This window comes from Pollicipes pollicipes, unplaced genomic scaffold, assembly GCF_011947565.3.
Source record: "Pollicipes pollicipes isolate AB1234 unplaced genomic scaffold, Ppol_2.1 Scaffold_7240;HRSCAF=8662_pilon_pilon_pilon, whole genome shotgun sequence".
Lineage (NCBI taxonomy): Eukaryota > Metazoa > Arthropoda > Thecostraca > Pollicipedomorpha > Pollicipedidae > Pollicipes > Pollicipes pollicipes.
Genome location: NW_023597039.1, coordinates 98,227 through 111,754, shown reverse-complemented (window position 1 = coordinate 111,754; position 13,528 = coordinate 98,227). Strand labels below are relative to the sequence as shown.

Sequence of the window (13,528 nt, the reverse complement as noted above, 5' to 3'; positions counted from 1 at the left end):
TCGGTGCCCGCTCCGTGCCGCCGCTCGGTCTTCGGCGCACGAGCTGCGGCTGATGCGGCGCCCCCCCCCCCCCTCCCCCCCGATCGTGTCAGAGGGGAGGGGCAGTGATTGCGGCGCGCGTGATTGCTGGCGGCCTTTTTACCGCGCCGCCTGCCGACTTAATTCGCGCTCAGCGCCACTTGTTACCGCCACATCATCAATTGGCACCTATGACAAATTGTGCGGAAGCCGATATGAGGTGGCGCCATCTGCTCGAGGCGGCGGCGGCGGCGGCGGCGACGTGGCGTCTGCCTGCTGGCCTCTCTAGCCTGCGGTGGCGACGGCGTCCCCTCGCCACTCGCGCGCTCGTCTGATTGGAACTGGGGCTGATCCCAGCGCGCACGTGATTTACCTTAACGGTTTTTGCCAGTGCTGATGTTTCCTGCGACCCATTTGGATCACCGCCGTACGTTTCTGGGAACGAACTTGTTTAACTCCGCACGTTTTGTTCGTTGTTGTTTAAGACGTCATGTAAAGTTCGCCACTTTTGGTACATCCGTTGTTAGAGTTCGATGCGCTCCAAGCCTCCGCGCTGACAACCCGGCCCCCACCTGGGCCGTGCCCAGCCTGTCGGCACCTCTGCCGCGCCCGACTGAGCTCTCGTCCTATTCGAGAGTGCAGCAGGTCTGCGGCGGCATGTCTCCGCTCTCCTGCCGGGACGGGCCGTCCCCTCGGCCTGGGTTTTGTCATGTCCTCTCCGCTCTCCCGCCGGGACGGCCGTCCTCCTCGGCCTAAGTTTTGTCATGTCCTCTCCGCTCTCCTGTCGGGACGGCCGTCCTCCTCGGCCGGGGTATTATATGTCATGTCCTGCTGACGAGCCGGCCGGCGCAATAAGCCGCCGCCGCCAATTGCTGCCGCTGACGTCAACTTATGACGGCTGTTGGCTGGCCGGCGGCCGCTGACGGACGGCCTCCGGGACGGCACGGCCCACCACCCGACCTCTTATTAAACGGGGCGCGGGCGCGCCGCTTTTGAGAAGGTGCCGAGCCGGTCGGCGATGGTCGGGTGATGTATGGGCCGGCCGAGCGGCGGCGCTCCGCTCAATGGGCGCTGTGATGCGGGCGATAATTTGGTGGCGCCGCGCCCGGCCGTCGACGCGCCCGCGGGAACGCAGCCGACGGCGGGGGCGAGTGGTCATTTGTTCAGCCTCGGCGGGCTTATTGTTACAGTGGTGGACCAGCGAGGAAAACAGCCCATCCGTTGGTCCCTGTACAACCGTGCAGTTGAAGCGCGCTTACCCCGAGTCATATTGTTCATCCCAATTTGGCGTCGCGGGCCGTGGACCGGCCGGGGCGGACGCCGCCTCTGCTCCGTCCTGGACCGACCCAGCGCTGTCTGCTGCGTGGGCGGCAGGACCGGTGCCGGCTCCGGTCCGCTCTGTGCTCGGATGTGACACCGCCGTGTGTACTGGAGAGCGGGCGGTGTCTCGGGTACCGACCTGACGCCGCGTGCGCGGCAGGACCGGTGCCGGCTCCGGTCCGCTCTGTGCTCGGATGTGACACCGCCATGTGTACTGGACAGCGGGCGGTGTCTCGTGCACCGACCCGTCGCCGCGTGACGCGCAGAGTGGAGCCGGGTGGAGCGGTCTCCGATGGTGCCCTGACGTGCCGTGTGTGTGTGTGCCGAACAGAGCGGGCGGCCGTCACCGGTTCGACCCGTCCAGCTGCCCCGTGTGCGGCGCGCCGCTGCGGCCGGGCGAGGTTGGCCGACCACTGCCGCGCCGAGGTGGAGCGCCTGCTGCAGCTGACCGGGCTCGGACGCGAGCGGCGGGACCGCGACGGCCTCGGATGGGAGGTGGGTCACCGCCGCCACCCCACAGCGACGCGGCCACGGGCCGCGCCGCCGGCCGCCGCGATCAGATCAGATCAGGTCAGGTCGGCCTCCCCGGACAGGTCATCCCACTGGGACAGGCGCCCGCGCTAGGTCAGATCAGCGCCGGAGCAGGTCAGGGACAGACGAGCACGGGTGTCAGGCTGCCCCACCCGGACAGGTCAGGGACAGACGAGCACGGGTGTCAGGCTGCCCCCACCCGGAGCAGGTCAGGGACAGACGAGCACGGGTGTCAGGCTGCCCCACCCGGAGCAGGGTCAGGGACAGACGAGCACGGGTGTCAGGCTGCCCCACTCGGACACGTGACCACTGTCCGCGACAGGTGGCCGAACTGTCCACCACGCGGGAGTGGGTCACCGCACCGAGACAGGTCACCACCGGACACAGGTCACCACTGTCCGCGACACGTGGCCGAACTGGCCACCACACGGGAGTGGGTCACCGCACCGAGACAGGTCACCACCGGACACAGGTCATCAACGCCCTGCGGAGTTGTCACTTCGGAGACAGATAGTCTCTGGACGTGGTCACTAATAACCCCGGCCACTTTAGGAACAGGCCGCTGACGAGATCTAGCTACGCGCGACATTGACATATACACGTAGCAGCACGTGGTGGCGAACAGCGAGATCAAAGACAGCTCTTGCACGGGCAGCTGATAGCTACAGAGTGGCCTCTATATAGCTGTTTGAAACGGGAAGATCTCAGTGGCCAAGGTGTGATCGATCGCCGGTGGCCGTATCGGCAGTGGAGCAGCGCAGCAGCGCTAAATGGCTCCGCAGACGTGGAGACGTTTCAAAAAGTGTGCGGAGGGGGGAGGGGAGGGGTCATTGGTGCAGGCTCGTCGTTGCTTTGTAACTAATGATACCAAACCAGCTATTCCTGCAGGAGGTGTCCCACATGTAATACACATATATGAAGCAAGGGTGATACACATATATGAAGCATATATGATCACTTTCCGATGCTGTTTTCCCTTTTTGGCAGCCTTTGTATACTCTGTATACTCGCAAGGCCATAAACCGCACGGGATCACTTGATGGCTTGATGACCCTTGAAGATCGGAACAACTACTCATTGGTGTGTGCAGCAGGTGGGACACTTGCTACAGCACCTATTTCAGACTTGTCTTCGTGGACACCCCAACACATATTAAAGTGAAGCAAGCTAACGGACCGGCTGAGGCACAAGTTATTTCACCGAACGTTTACTTACCCCTCCCCCCCCCCACACAGTAACTGGCCTAAAGTCTGTTAACCGATCTTGAACTTTATGAACCTGTCCTGTGGGCTCTGAGCGGGCAGGCAAATCTAAGGCTAAACAGATTGAACGAAGCTTTGTGTACCAGCGTGCGCTGGTGTTTCCTTTAACAAGGCTCCCCTCGCCCGCTGTAGGAATAGTATCAGATGCCACAATAGCTTTACACGCAATTAATGAAAATATTATTTTATAATTCAAGCAATTGTGTGCAATCCATATTGAGCTAGATGGCTGGCGCACTCGATGAATGCATCATTATGCATGTTTGGAATACCTCAAAGGTAAACTTAAAAGAGATCATTTCTTAAAAGGTGGTGGTAGGGACAGTTGACAATGTTGGCCCCCCCAACTTGGAAAGTGGGACGGCCATGACCCTTCTTGTCCCCCCCCCCCCTCCTCTGTTTCTATGTATGTGATAAGTTCTGAAACGCAGTTCAGTTGCGCTTTTTCTATGCCCCTATGTCCCCCTCTGTTCCTATGTCTATGATAAGCTCTGAAACGCAGTTCAGTTGCGCGAGCTAGCGCTCGCCCGCTACGTTGTGCAATTGCGTTCAAATTTCTGTTAGGCCCTTGGACATTCGTTGCGCGCGCCTTGACACCAAAAAGGTGTCTAGCTTTTCTGGTTTTCTGAGTAGTAGGAACACTGAACGGCGACGCACGGCCGGCGCGGGCGGCGGGCGGCAACAGGCGACTCCGCTGATCGGGCGCGACGGTCCGTCACTGCCACTGCCACACTGTCACTGCCACACGTCACTGCCACACTGTCACTGCCACACGTCACTGCCACACGTCACTGCCACACTGTCACACTGTCCTATAACATAAACAAGTGCTCACTAATGCAAAAATACGCATTTTTATCAGGTTTCAACCAGCAACACGTCTGTTCATAGTTGATGCCACTACGTGGCATGGTTTCGTAAATGCTGGCATGCGAAGCTGAAATTGTTCAATTTTCAGGACATTTGACGTGGTCAAGTGGGGTTAGTTATTGATCAAGCGTCAAAAAACTCATTGCACATCGCGAGATCTCGTGGAGACCGATCCTCTGGTTTTTTCTCGAGGCTCTATCTTTCTTAGTTTGGAAATTGTGTGTTTTTGTGATGGTTATTATTCCACTTCCTGCTGTACCTTCAGACCCTCATACAAAATGCTCGTAGCGATATTAACTTTTATTTGAGCTGATCTTCCCGACTACTGAATTGACATTCCGAGGCCACAAGAGCTATGATTGCTACTAAGCTGCTGCTATGTGTTGTCTTGGGCTAGCGTCTGCACCGCCGTTATGAGCATCCTGTCCTCATCTGCCTTGTTGACCCGGCTCTCTGACATGTTTGCTGGCGTGTTGTCTTGCCCTCCCAGCATCGCCGAGGCAATCTTCCTGCCTCGATTTAAGTGAAACTGTTTAAAAGAAATCGTCTCGGCAACTTGGCGACTCATTCTTTTAATCGCATCATCCAATCTAAGCAAAAACCCGGACAGAGTTGGCGTTCTCCGCCGTCGGGAATCCCTTTGACATCGCGGAATAAGGCAAGCATAAAACCGGGCACAGTGGCTAGCTCGGCCCTTTAATTAAAAAGACGCCAGGATCGTGGGGTCTGCCCTAACGAACAATTTCCTCCGTTTAATTGGTGCATAATTGAAAGAACTTTGGAAAATTAGGGGATGATTATGAGTTTGTTTTCCGGAGGTTGCCAAAATGGTGTCAACTCGTGTGCGAGAAAAAATCTCAAAGAAAGGGACAGTGTCTCGTTCCCGTCCGTTCCAAATGTTGGGTCAGGTCTTGGGTCAGGCTGTGAATGTTGTTAGGACATTGCGACGCGCAGAGGCACTGATGGCGTCCTAAATGGGTCGAGTCAAGCGCGTTTGAGAACTGTACGGTCAGCGGCGTATTCTCTCCCCCTGCCAACCCTTCACGGCTCCAGCCGCGTGTTTTGGGTGTCTGAAGATATAGCAGCTGCCCAGGCCGCTCCCTTGCTTCTCGTAAACTCTGGTTTGGGGTCATTGCTGGGTTTATTTCATGGCCTGTGTGTAGTGGTGCGGTTATTAGCTTTGCCGTCTCTGGCACCGGTCGAAGGGGAAAGTCGAAACACCGATGGTGGCGAGCCTGGCACCGCAGGCTCGTGGTCGAGAGTCAAACACGCAAACCACGGGCGATGATGCCCTCGGTCCGACCTCTGAGGTCATGATGGACACCGGAGGCGCGATTTGCACCGCACGTCACAGGTCCCTGCGGCTTCACCCGCCGCTGTGGCCGTGGTACCCGCGACTGCTTTGTCCCCGAGGATAAATTTTTCGCATCGTTGCGGGCAGGGCAGCAGCTCTGCCGTTGTGTGATTAGTCAATGACGAGATTTTTTCTTTAGATGGAGTTGTCGGCATTGTAATTTTATGTGTCTGGATATGTTGCCTCGCGCCCAGTGTTGGTATCGCCCGCCAATATAACTCCCAAACCTCTAGATAGCTCGTGCAGATTCCTGAACTGCAAGTGGCGTCATATTTTAGGACGAGCTGGGCTGTTTACCTAAAAGAAAGCAAGAGACAGACTTACACTCAAAGGGTACCTCCGTAGGCGCTAGTCCGGGTCTTGAAGGGGCTGGTCCACCTGCACGCGCCTGGGCCCCGGACGACGGGATGGTAGCTTGAGACGGACCCTGAGGCCGATGCGGACTGAGTTACTTCTCTGTCTGCATTTGCTCGCTTCAGTTGCTTTGCTCTGTTTTTCTCGCTGATTTGACTGGCCTTTGTGGCTAGTAATCAGTTGAAGTGTGCTGTGTATTGTAGGCGAGCCTCGCAACGTTACTGTTTGGTCCCATAGCGCTGTGTTCATGTCATACATTGCATTGAACGTTGTGTCGAATTGCACGCATTGCATCACACGGGGGCGAACCATAATTTGGCCAACGTCGTATAAGGCAAGTATCTGACCAATGGACAGGTCAAGTATCCGTGCGGCCTATATTCCGTCCATTAATCAACTGGCAATGGCGTGACGACTTCATCCTTGGCGACTCGAAGTGGTGCTTTATCCGCATATAGACTGTGATCGTGAAATATGGTTCCGGTTCTCGCGCTCCTGGTTTTTCAACGACCCTGCAGCGAACGCCGGCGTTAGTAGGATCTAGCGGACTGCTGTCGTTTGTTGGCGTATGTGTGTGTGTCCTTTGTCTGTGCTCATTCAATTTCAGCCGGCCGTATTGGCTGGTCTGGCTGATGGATCTTCCTGACTGTGCTCAGGGAATGTTAACTGACCGTATTGGCCGGTCTGCCCGATGGGTCTTCCTGTCTGTGGATAGGATGTGTCCTGTCTGTGGTCAGCTCTGGTGACCGGTGAATATTTGTCTGTGGTCAGCTCTGGTGACCGGTGAATCTCCCTGTCTGTGGTCAGCTCTGGTGACTGGCGAATCTCCCTGTCTGTGGTCAGCTCTGGTGACTGGCGAATCTCCCTGTCTGTGGTCAGCTCTGGTGACCGGTGAATATTTGTCTGTGGTCAGCTCCGGTGTCCAGCGAATCTCCCTGTCTGTGGTCAGCTCTGGTGACCGGTGAATATTTGTCTGTGGTCAGCTCTGGCGACCGGCGAATCTCCCTGTCTGTGGTCAGCTCTGGTGACCAGTGAATATTTGTCTGTGGTCAGCTCTGGTGACCGGCGAATCTCCCTGTCTGTGGTCAGCTCTGTTGAACCGTGGCCAGCTCTGGTGACCGGTGAATCTCCCTGTCTGTGGTCAGTTCTGGTGACCGGTGAATCTCCCTGTCTGTGGTCAGCGGACGGGCCTGGTGCCGCTCGATTACACGCAAACACGTGCTGGGTAATGGTAATGGTTTTATTGAATTAAAGCCCGATTGTCACCCGTGTTAATCTCGGCGGTTGAATGTGCGATTTTACGAGGGCCCGGTGCATTTGGCTGGAGCCTTTCAATCGATTTTATTGTTTTATGGTTTTAGGGCCGGCGGCCGGGCCGGCGCGGCGTAAATGGGTCCCTGCTTGCTCGCCAGCCGGCCGCCGCCGGCCTCTTTTAAAGACTAACAAGGGGATAAAGAGTTCCAAACACAATAACACTAAACCAATCAAATGCCCCCCGCCTATAATTGTCGGCACTTCGTTATATCTTAACCATCTCTGAAAGCATGTCTGGACGGGGAAGGTCGCTCGACTCCAGTCCCGTGCGCACCTGGCCCGCCGGCTGGTCTGGACGGGGAAGGTCGCTCGACTCCAGTCCCGTGCGCACCTGGCCCGCCGGCTGGTCTGGACGGGGAAGGTCGCACGACTCCAGTCCCGTGCGCACCTGGCCCGCCGGCTGGTCTGGACGGGGAAGGTCGCTCGACTCCAGTCCCGTGCGCACCTGGCCCGCCGGCTGGTCTGGACGGGGAAGGTCGCTCGACTCCAGTCCCGTGCGCACCTGGCCCGCCGGGTCTGGACTGGCCCGTTCTGGGAACGCTGGCCAGGTCAGCGATACGAACACGACTGCTGTCACCGGCCGCTGGGACGGCGCGCTCCTCGCACCTGGAGCGGACGCCGTAGTGGCCTACTGAGCCGTGCGCCGGGCCAAAGGTCGGGGTACAAAGAAGTTCAAGCCCCCGGTCTGGTGACGTCACCCGGAGCCGAGCACTGGTCAAGTGACGCCACCCGGAGCCGAGCACTGGTCGGGTGACGTCACCCGGAGCCGAGCACTGGTCAGGTGACGCCACCCGGAGCCGAGCGCTGGTCAGGTGACGTCACCCGGAGCCGAGCACTGGTCAAGCGACGTCACCCGGAGCCGAGCACTGGTCAAGTGACGTCAGCTGGTCAGACCTGACTGACGTCATTTGGCCAGGGTCAAACGATGTCAGCCAGGTCAGATGACATGCGGGTCACGTGGCGTGGGTTGGGTCAGATGATCTCATCCGGAGGTCATGTCAGAGATGACGTGACGTCAGCCGGGTCAGATGTCATCGGTGGAGCCTGGTCACGTCCGCTGGTGCCGGGCCAGCGTCGGAGGACGGCCGGCGCCGCCCGTCCCTCCATTATTTACAGCCGTCGGGGCCAGGTGATGTGAGCCGTTTTTGTCCGGGTCCGTGATCGTAATTTGGATCGGCGCCGACCGAGTTAATCGGCCTCGGGCGTGCTGTGCCGACCGGCCGGCGCGCTCGGGAACGACCGGCCCTGCCGGGGTGCCGGCGCGCTCGGGAACGACCAGCCCTGCCGGGGTGCCGGCGTGCTCGGGAACGACCAGCCCTGCCGGGGTGCCGGCGTGCTCGGGAACGACCGGTCCTACCGGGGTGCCGGCGCGCTCGGGAACGACCGGCCCTGCCGGGGTGCCGGCGCGCTCGGGAACGACCGGCTCTGCTGGGGCGCCGGTGTGGCCCAGCTGGAATCGGTGTCGCAGAGCACCCGGGCCGTGTCTTCCTGTGGGCGCAATAACGCTCAGCTGCAGCGTTTGTCACGTGTGGCTCGGTCGATCAAGCCGTGTAAAATTGAAAAGCAGGATGCCGTGTATGGATTTGCGCCGTCCGTTGATGCGTAATTGCCTTAGACAAGTATTGAAGGAAATACTCGGAATTTTTCCTCGGTGGGGGGGGGGGGGGCAGATACAAATTTTATCAATATTCGTACGGCTTTAACCCGAATTTCTGCGAAATTGTCCAGTATCTAGAGTAAACCAGATGGCCCAGAGGGGGGAGTGGGGGGGGGGGGGGGGTATGGCTCCCGCGTACCCTTGTCTGCGTCCCCGTAACACATTAAGTTCTGTTATTACAAGTGTGGATATAATTTTGCTATGCCTCACGTCTTGGGCGGCAAGGTGGGAGCCCGTTCCAATCTGGATGGAGGTGGCGAACCGCACGACAAGCGTCGGTGCGTACCAGACAGAGACGAGGTTAAAAGAGAAGACTGCGGAACAGAGCTTCCGGTACCTGCATTCCCTGCGGCTTGAACTTTGGCCTGGGTTAGTATTTTACCCCTTGCCATCGTCCTTGCGGTGTCTCATTCACCCATTTATTACACATAACACCTTATCAGGCTTAGATTAGTGGGCACTCCGTTTTTGCGGTTTGAATCTGCGTTTCGATAAGTTTCAATGTAGTTTATTACAAGTAAATTAGTGCTTGGACGACTCATGCACGCTTTTGAGAGATGGGCGGGAACGTGGCAATCATGGGTTGTGATTCCCCGCCTAACGGTACTCGTTTTATTTTGAAATAAATTTTTGCACATTGATAAGATACTTTTACTTTAGATTTTGACGTTTCACTTCGTAAGCATTTTGTGCGTTATTTTGGCTCATTTTAGTGCATGGAAGGCATTTTGTGCCATCTTCACCACGAGATCAGTTGGGCCGCGAGACTCCTTTCGTTCGTCTTCACTACTCCTCAGAACCGGTCGGAGCGCATACCACATCCCTTTGTCAGCAGCATGAGCCAGCCGCCTGCTGTCCTCATCTTATGCTGTTGAAGTCCTTGTTCCTGAGCTGCATTGTTGAGAAGCAAGCGCAGCCTCAAGATGGTACAAACGTCCAAGCAACGTCTGTGGTCTGTGGCCGGAGCTTCCTCTGTAGCTGGTGTCTCTTATATCGCGCCTGGAACTGTGCCAAATCCAGGAAGTTTTGGGCGCTGATTCAGTTTGATTAATGCTAACTATGGTTGCAGTTTGACGCCCGCTGCAGACAGATGGTGCCTTAGATTTGTCTTGGCGGAAAAACCCTGGAAAATGTGTAATATTTTCAGTTCTTTTAGAGTGGCACATCAGGTGCAATTAATCAGAGGGAGACACAAAATGTCGGGTAATTTTGGCGTGGGATTTGAGCTCTGTTCACTTAACCTCTCAAAGCTGTTAGCCTCTAAATCGTTATTTCATGTTTTGTCGTTGTTCGCCGTGCTTTGTGCCCCTGTGCTATCTTCATCGACTAGTGCGCAGGCAGATGGTGCGCTGTTAGCAGGCTGGCTATCGCCCGGGACAAACGCTGCAATGTTAACGAACTGTCTGCCTCGTTATCCGCCACATCATCTCCTGCGAGTTATCCATCTGATACTGACCTGCCAGTTGCCACCATTGTCAAATAACTGGCCAGTAAAGCTCATTAATTTGAAATTAAATGAAGCAATAAAAACAAACAATACGATCGAGGCAAAGCTTCCAAAGTCGAATAATGTTGATGTGATGTCGCAACAGGGCAGTGGGGCGGGTCTGAGTGGCCCACGCCCCTGAACAAAGACACAGCCGGAAGGTGACACCCAGTGCCATCTGTAGAGAGAAAGGCAATACTCTAGCTTTTACGGGCTTTCATGGGACGCTGAATAACGTTTCCGTCGTCGCTCGACGCGCTTTAGTACAAAAGGTGTGTAAAAATATAATTAATTGGTACTTGAACACCACCGGGTGTAGATGACTGTGTTTTTGCTTCGCGTTGCCCAACTGTGTCAGTGGAAGTTGGAGCAAACGTTGCCAGCATGGATCGAGTTCTGGCGAGGGACACAACCTGTATAGATGGTGCTGGCACCCACCGCGGTGTGTACGGCGTCGCCTGCGCGGTCGTCTAACGCGGCCGCGGCGCTCTCGCCAGACGTACCACCGCGTGCGCGGCAACCGGCAGCTGCGGCTGCGCTGCAAGATGCGTAAGCGGCGCGGTGAGGAGGCGGCCGAGTGCGGCGGCTGCGTCCCGGAGCCGGACGGCGACCGGCTGGCGCCGCCCGCCAAGGTAACGGCCGCACCGGCCGCTGGCGCCGCGAGCTCGGCTGGGGAGCGGCAGAGCGCGGGGAACACGCACCGCAACCGGCGGTCGTGTGCTCCGTGGTCGTTCAAACAGGGGCGTGGAGTGGGGTTTGTTCCACGGATTGGATGATTTGTCGTTGTGCCGTATTTGTCAGTCTTGTCTTGAATGACGATCGAAGTGATACAATAAGCCGCTAGTGTCTCACCTCCCGTCAGCAAAGTACTGGTCAAAATGCTCCATGATCCTGTGCACTGATGTCCGTTCGCGATATAAGACTGATTATTCGTGCGGCCGCTACTTTGCCCAATCTCGATATGAGCCCGCCTACATACAGTACGTCGTGCACGACGCGTAACGTACAGTGCCGCGCGCGCCGTCTGTTCGGTCCCGCCTCCCCCCCCCCCCCCCGTCGCCGTCATCCGGCCACGGCGGTCGTTCTGTCCACCGCGTACGGGTAGTCTGACCTGGCCCCCGCCGGCAGCGTTCGGCCACGGTGACCAGTGTGACGGCGTCCAGCCCCCGTAAGCCGGCGGCCGCCGAGGACGAGGAGGTGGACGTGTTGGGCGACGCCGACTGTAACGGCGCTGACTGGCGCCGGCAGAGCGACGGCTCGGGCGCCACCGACCTGCGCACAGGTCAGGCTCGACGCCCAGCTGAGCCGCGGCTACGGACGGGCGGACGCCGCACCGAACGCCCGGTCCGGCCCGGCAGTGACACGCTGGGGCGTCGGCAGGGGCAGGGGTTTTGGGTGTTCATGCTGCTTTTGATCACCATGCACTGACGCCACGGTCCGCTGGCCATTATGAATACTCCGAGTCGACGATGTGGATGTCAGCAGACCACGTCACGTGAAATCGGTCTCGTTAAAGCTACCTGATATACCCATTGCAAACTGCACACGTACATTCCCTTTTATTTTCGTAGTTCACAGGTTGCACGAAAGCGGTACACAGTAGTTCAACACAACTGAAGAATTCACGCCGACAGTGTCTCGTGATCCCAGGCTGTTCATGTCCAGGCCGCGTAGCTGTCAAAGCAACACTCGCGCCTCAGATCTGCCGCAGATTGTCTTTCCTGGAAGGACTGTATTGATCTGATTACCGCTCTGCCCAGCGATCCAAACACCGCTTAGGGGAACCCAGCCTGTGCTAAAGCTTCTGGAAAGCGGTGCCACGTTTTTAACGAGCATGGGCAGGTGTGTAGGGGCGTGTGCGTGTGCCGCAGGTGCTGACGCGGCCCGGGGCAGCCCGGGGTACGAGGACGGTGTACCGGACACCACCGCCGAGAAGAGTTCGGCCTCCAGGTGGGCCCGAACACGGTGGCTATTGTCTTTTGCTGGTTCGCTGTTCGAATCCGCCATTGCGGGTCATGTCCGGCATTGTTGCCATGGCCGAAGCCTTGCTCTGAACTACCTGATTGGAGGGTCGGTCGACCTGACTCAGTGTGGTCGTATCGGAGTGTCTGTGGACCGGGCGGCCTGTCTGTTGTCTGCGTCGAAGCTTTTAGTTTTAGTTTTGTAGCGCTGCGTGGGAGTCATCAGGTTTCGGTCTCAATAAATGACGGTACCAGTTATTATTCTTTGCGTACTACTTCGTTGATGGTTGACTTTATTTTTGTTAAGTAGCCCCGGTGCGCAGTTACTATGCGCTGGCGGCTCTGCCCAGTGTCCAGTCTGGACAGACAGTGGGCCGGCGGCTCTGCCCAGTGCCCGGTCCGGACAGACGGCGGACGACGGCGGTGCTGACCGCGGCGGGACCAGTTTCAGCGAGACGGTGGCGCCACTGACGGCCGAGCTGGAGCGGCTGCGCGCGCAGCTGTCGGCGCTGGAGCGCGAGAGCAGCCAGTGTCGCTGCGGCGCGTGCGGTCTCGCCTACCGCCAGCCGCTCGTCTCCACACACTGCTGGCACGTGCACTGCACACAGTGCTGGAACGCCGCCCTGGTGAGTCGGCCGGCCAGCGGATCCCGGCCGCCACCAGCCGCGGATGCCTGTAGAGCACCCGTGCGGTGCACGCACGCAGCCGCCAAAGGGTTTTGCATGGCGTTCTTGACTTACTACAATACGTTAGCAGGGTGTCGAAGGCTAAATGTTGGAGGGAGACGCCAGCCTCTGACGTACAGCAGCCGTCGCACGGGGTTTTGGCCTTTGTCCCACTGCCAGGACCGCTCTGGCCGGCCGGACGCCTGTCTGTTGAGGTGACCGCGCGCGCCTGTGCGTCGCCACCCCTGCCGTCGACCTGGCGCCACTGACGCTTCGGCCCGTCCGCCTCAGAGCGCCGACCGGCGGTGTCCGCAGTGCAGCGCCCAGCTGGCCGCCGACGACCCTCAACGCCATTCACGTGTAGACGGCCGGTGGGCGGCGGTGCCGGCGGTCGTGCCCGGCCCGGCGCCCGAGTCACCGGGACGCGCCACACGCACGAAGTCTGCGCCGGCTCTGAAGGGACCCGACGGCGGCGTGCGACACGGGCTGCTGAGCTTGTGGTGTGTGTGTACCTACAGGTGTGGGGGGGGGGAGGGGGGGGGGCGTGGCCTCAGGAGGCGGCCATTGGTCGCCCTTGGCGGGCTGCAGCGCGCGCTGAGCGTCCCGCGTCCGCCTTGGACTCAGACCTGGCGGTTGCACGCGGCGTGCTCGTGCGCGAGCGGGCACGTGGGTTAGCTGAGGTCAGGTCAGGTCAGGTCACACAGACACGCAATTGTAAGTGACTGGTATGCATCCT

The 13,528-nt window shown here is 58.3% G+C and overlaps 1 protein-coding gene across 1 annotated transcript; it reads left to right on the top strand.

Annotated features, from left to right (window-relative positions):
* Positions 1 to 10,978: 10,978 nt before the first annotated feature.
* On the top strand, positions 10,979 to 13,390 carry LOC119110834 (E3 ubiquitin-protein ligase Rnf220-like). Its single transcript, XM_037234706.1, has 6 exons — positions 10,979 to 10,990; positions 11,295 to 11,448; positions 12,038 to 12,116; positions 12,573 to 12,753; positions 13,084 to 13,163; positions 13,381 to 13,390. The coding sequence occupies exons 1-6, from the start codon at positions 10,979 to 10,981 to the stop codon at positions 13,388 to 13,390; spliced, it is 516 nt and encodes a 171-aa protein (XP_037090601.1).
* The last annotated feature ends 138 nt before the right edge of the window (positions 13,391 to 13,528 follow it).

Excerpts from the sequence above, each read along its gene's own strand:
- LOC119110834 (XM_037234706.1), top strand. Across the intron at positions 11,449-12,037 it reads CGCCACCGACCTGCGCACAG|GTGCTGACGCGGCCCGGGGC; the intron begins GTCAGGCTCGAC and ends CGTGTGCCGCAG. Across the intron at positions 12,754-13,083 it reads AGTGCTGGAACGCCGCCCTG|AGCGCCGACCGGCGGTGTCC; the intron begins GTGAGTCGGCCG and ends CGTCCGCCTCAG.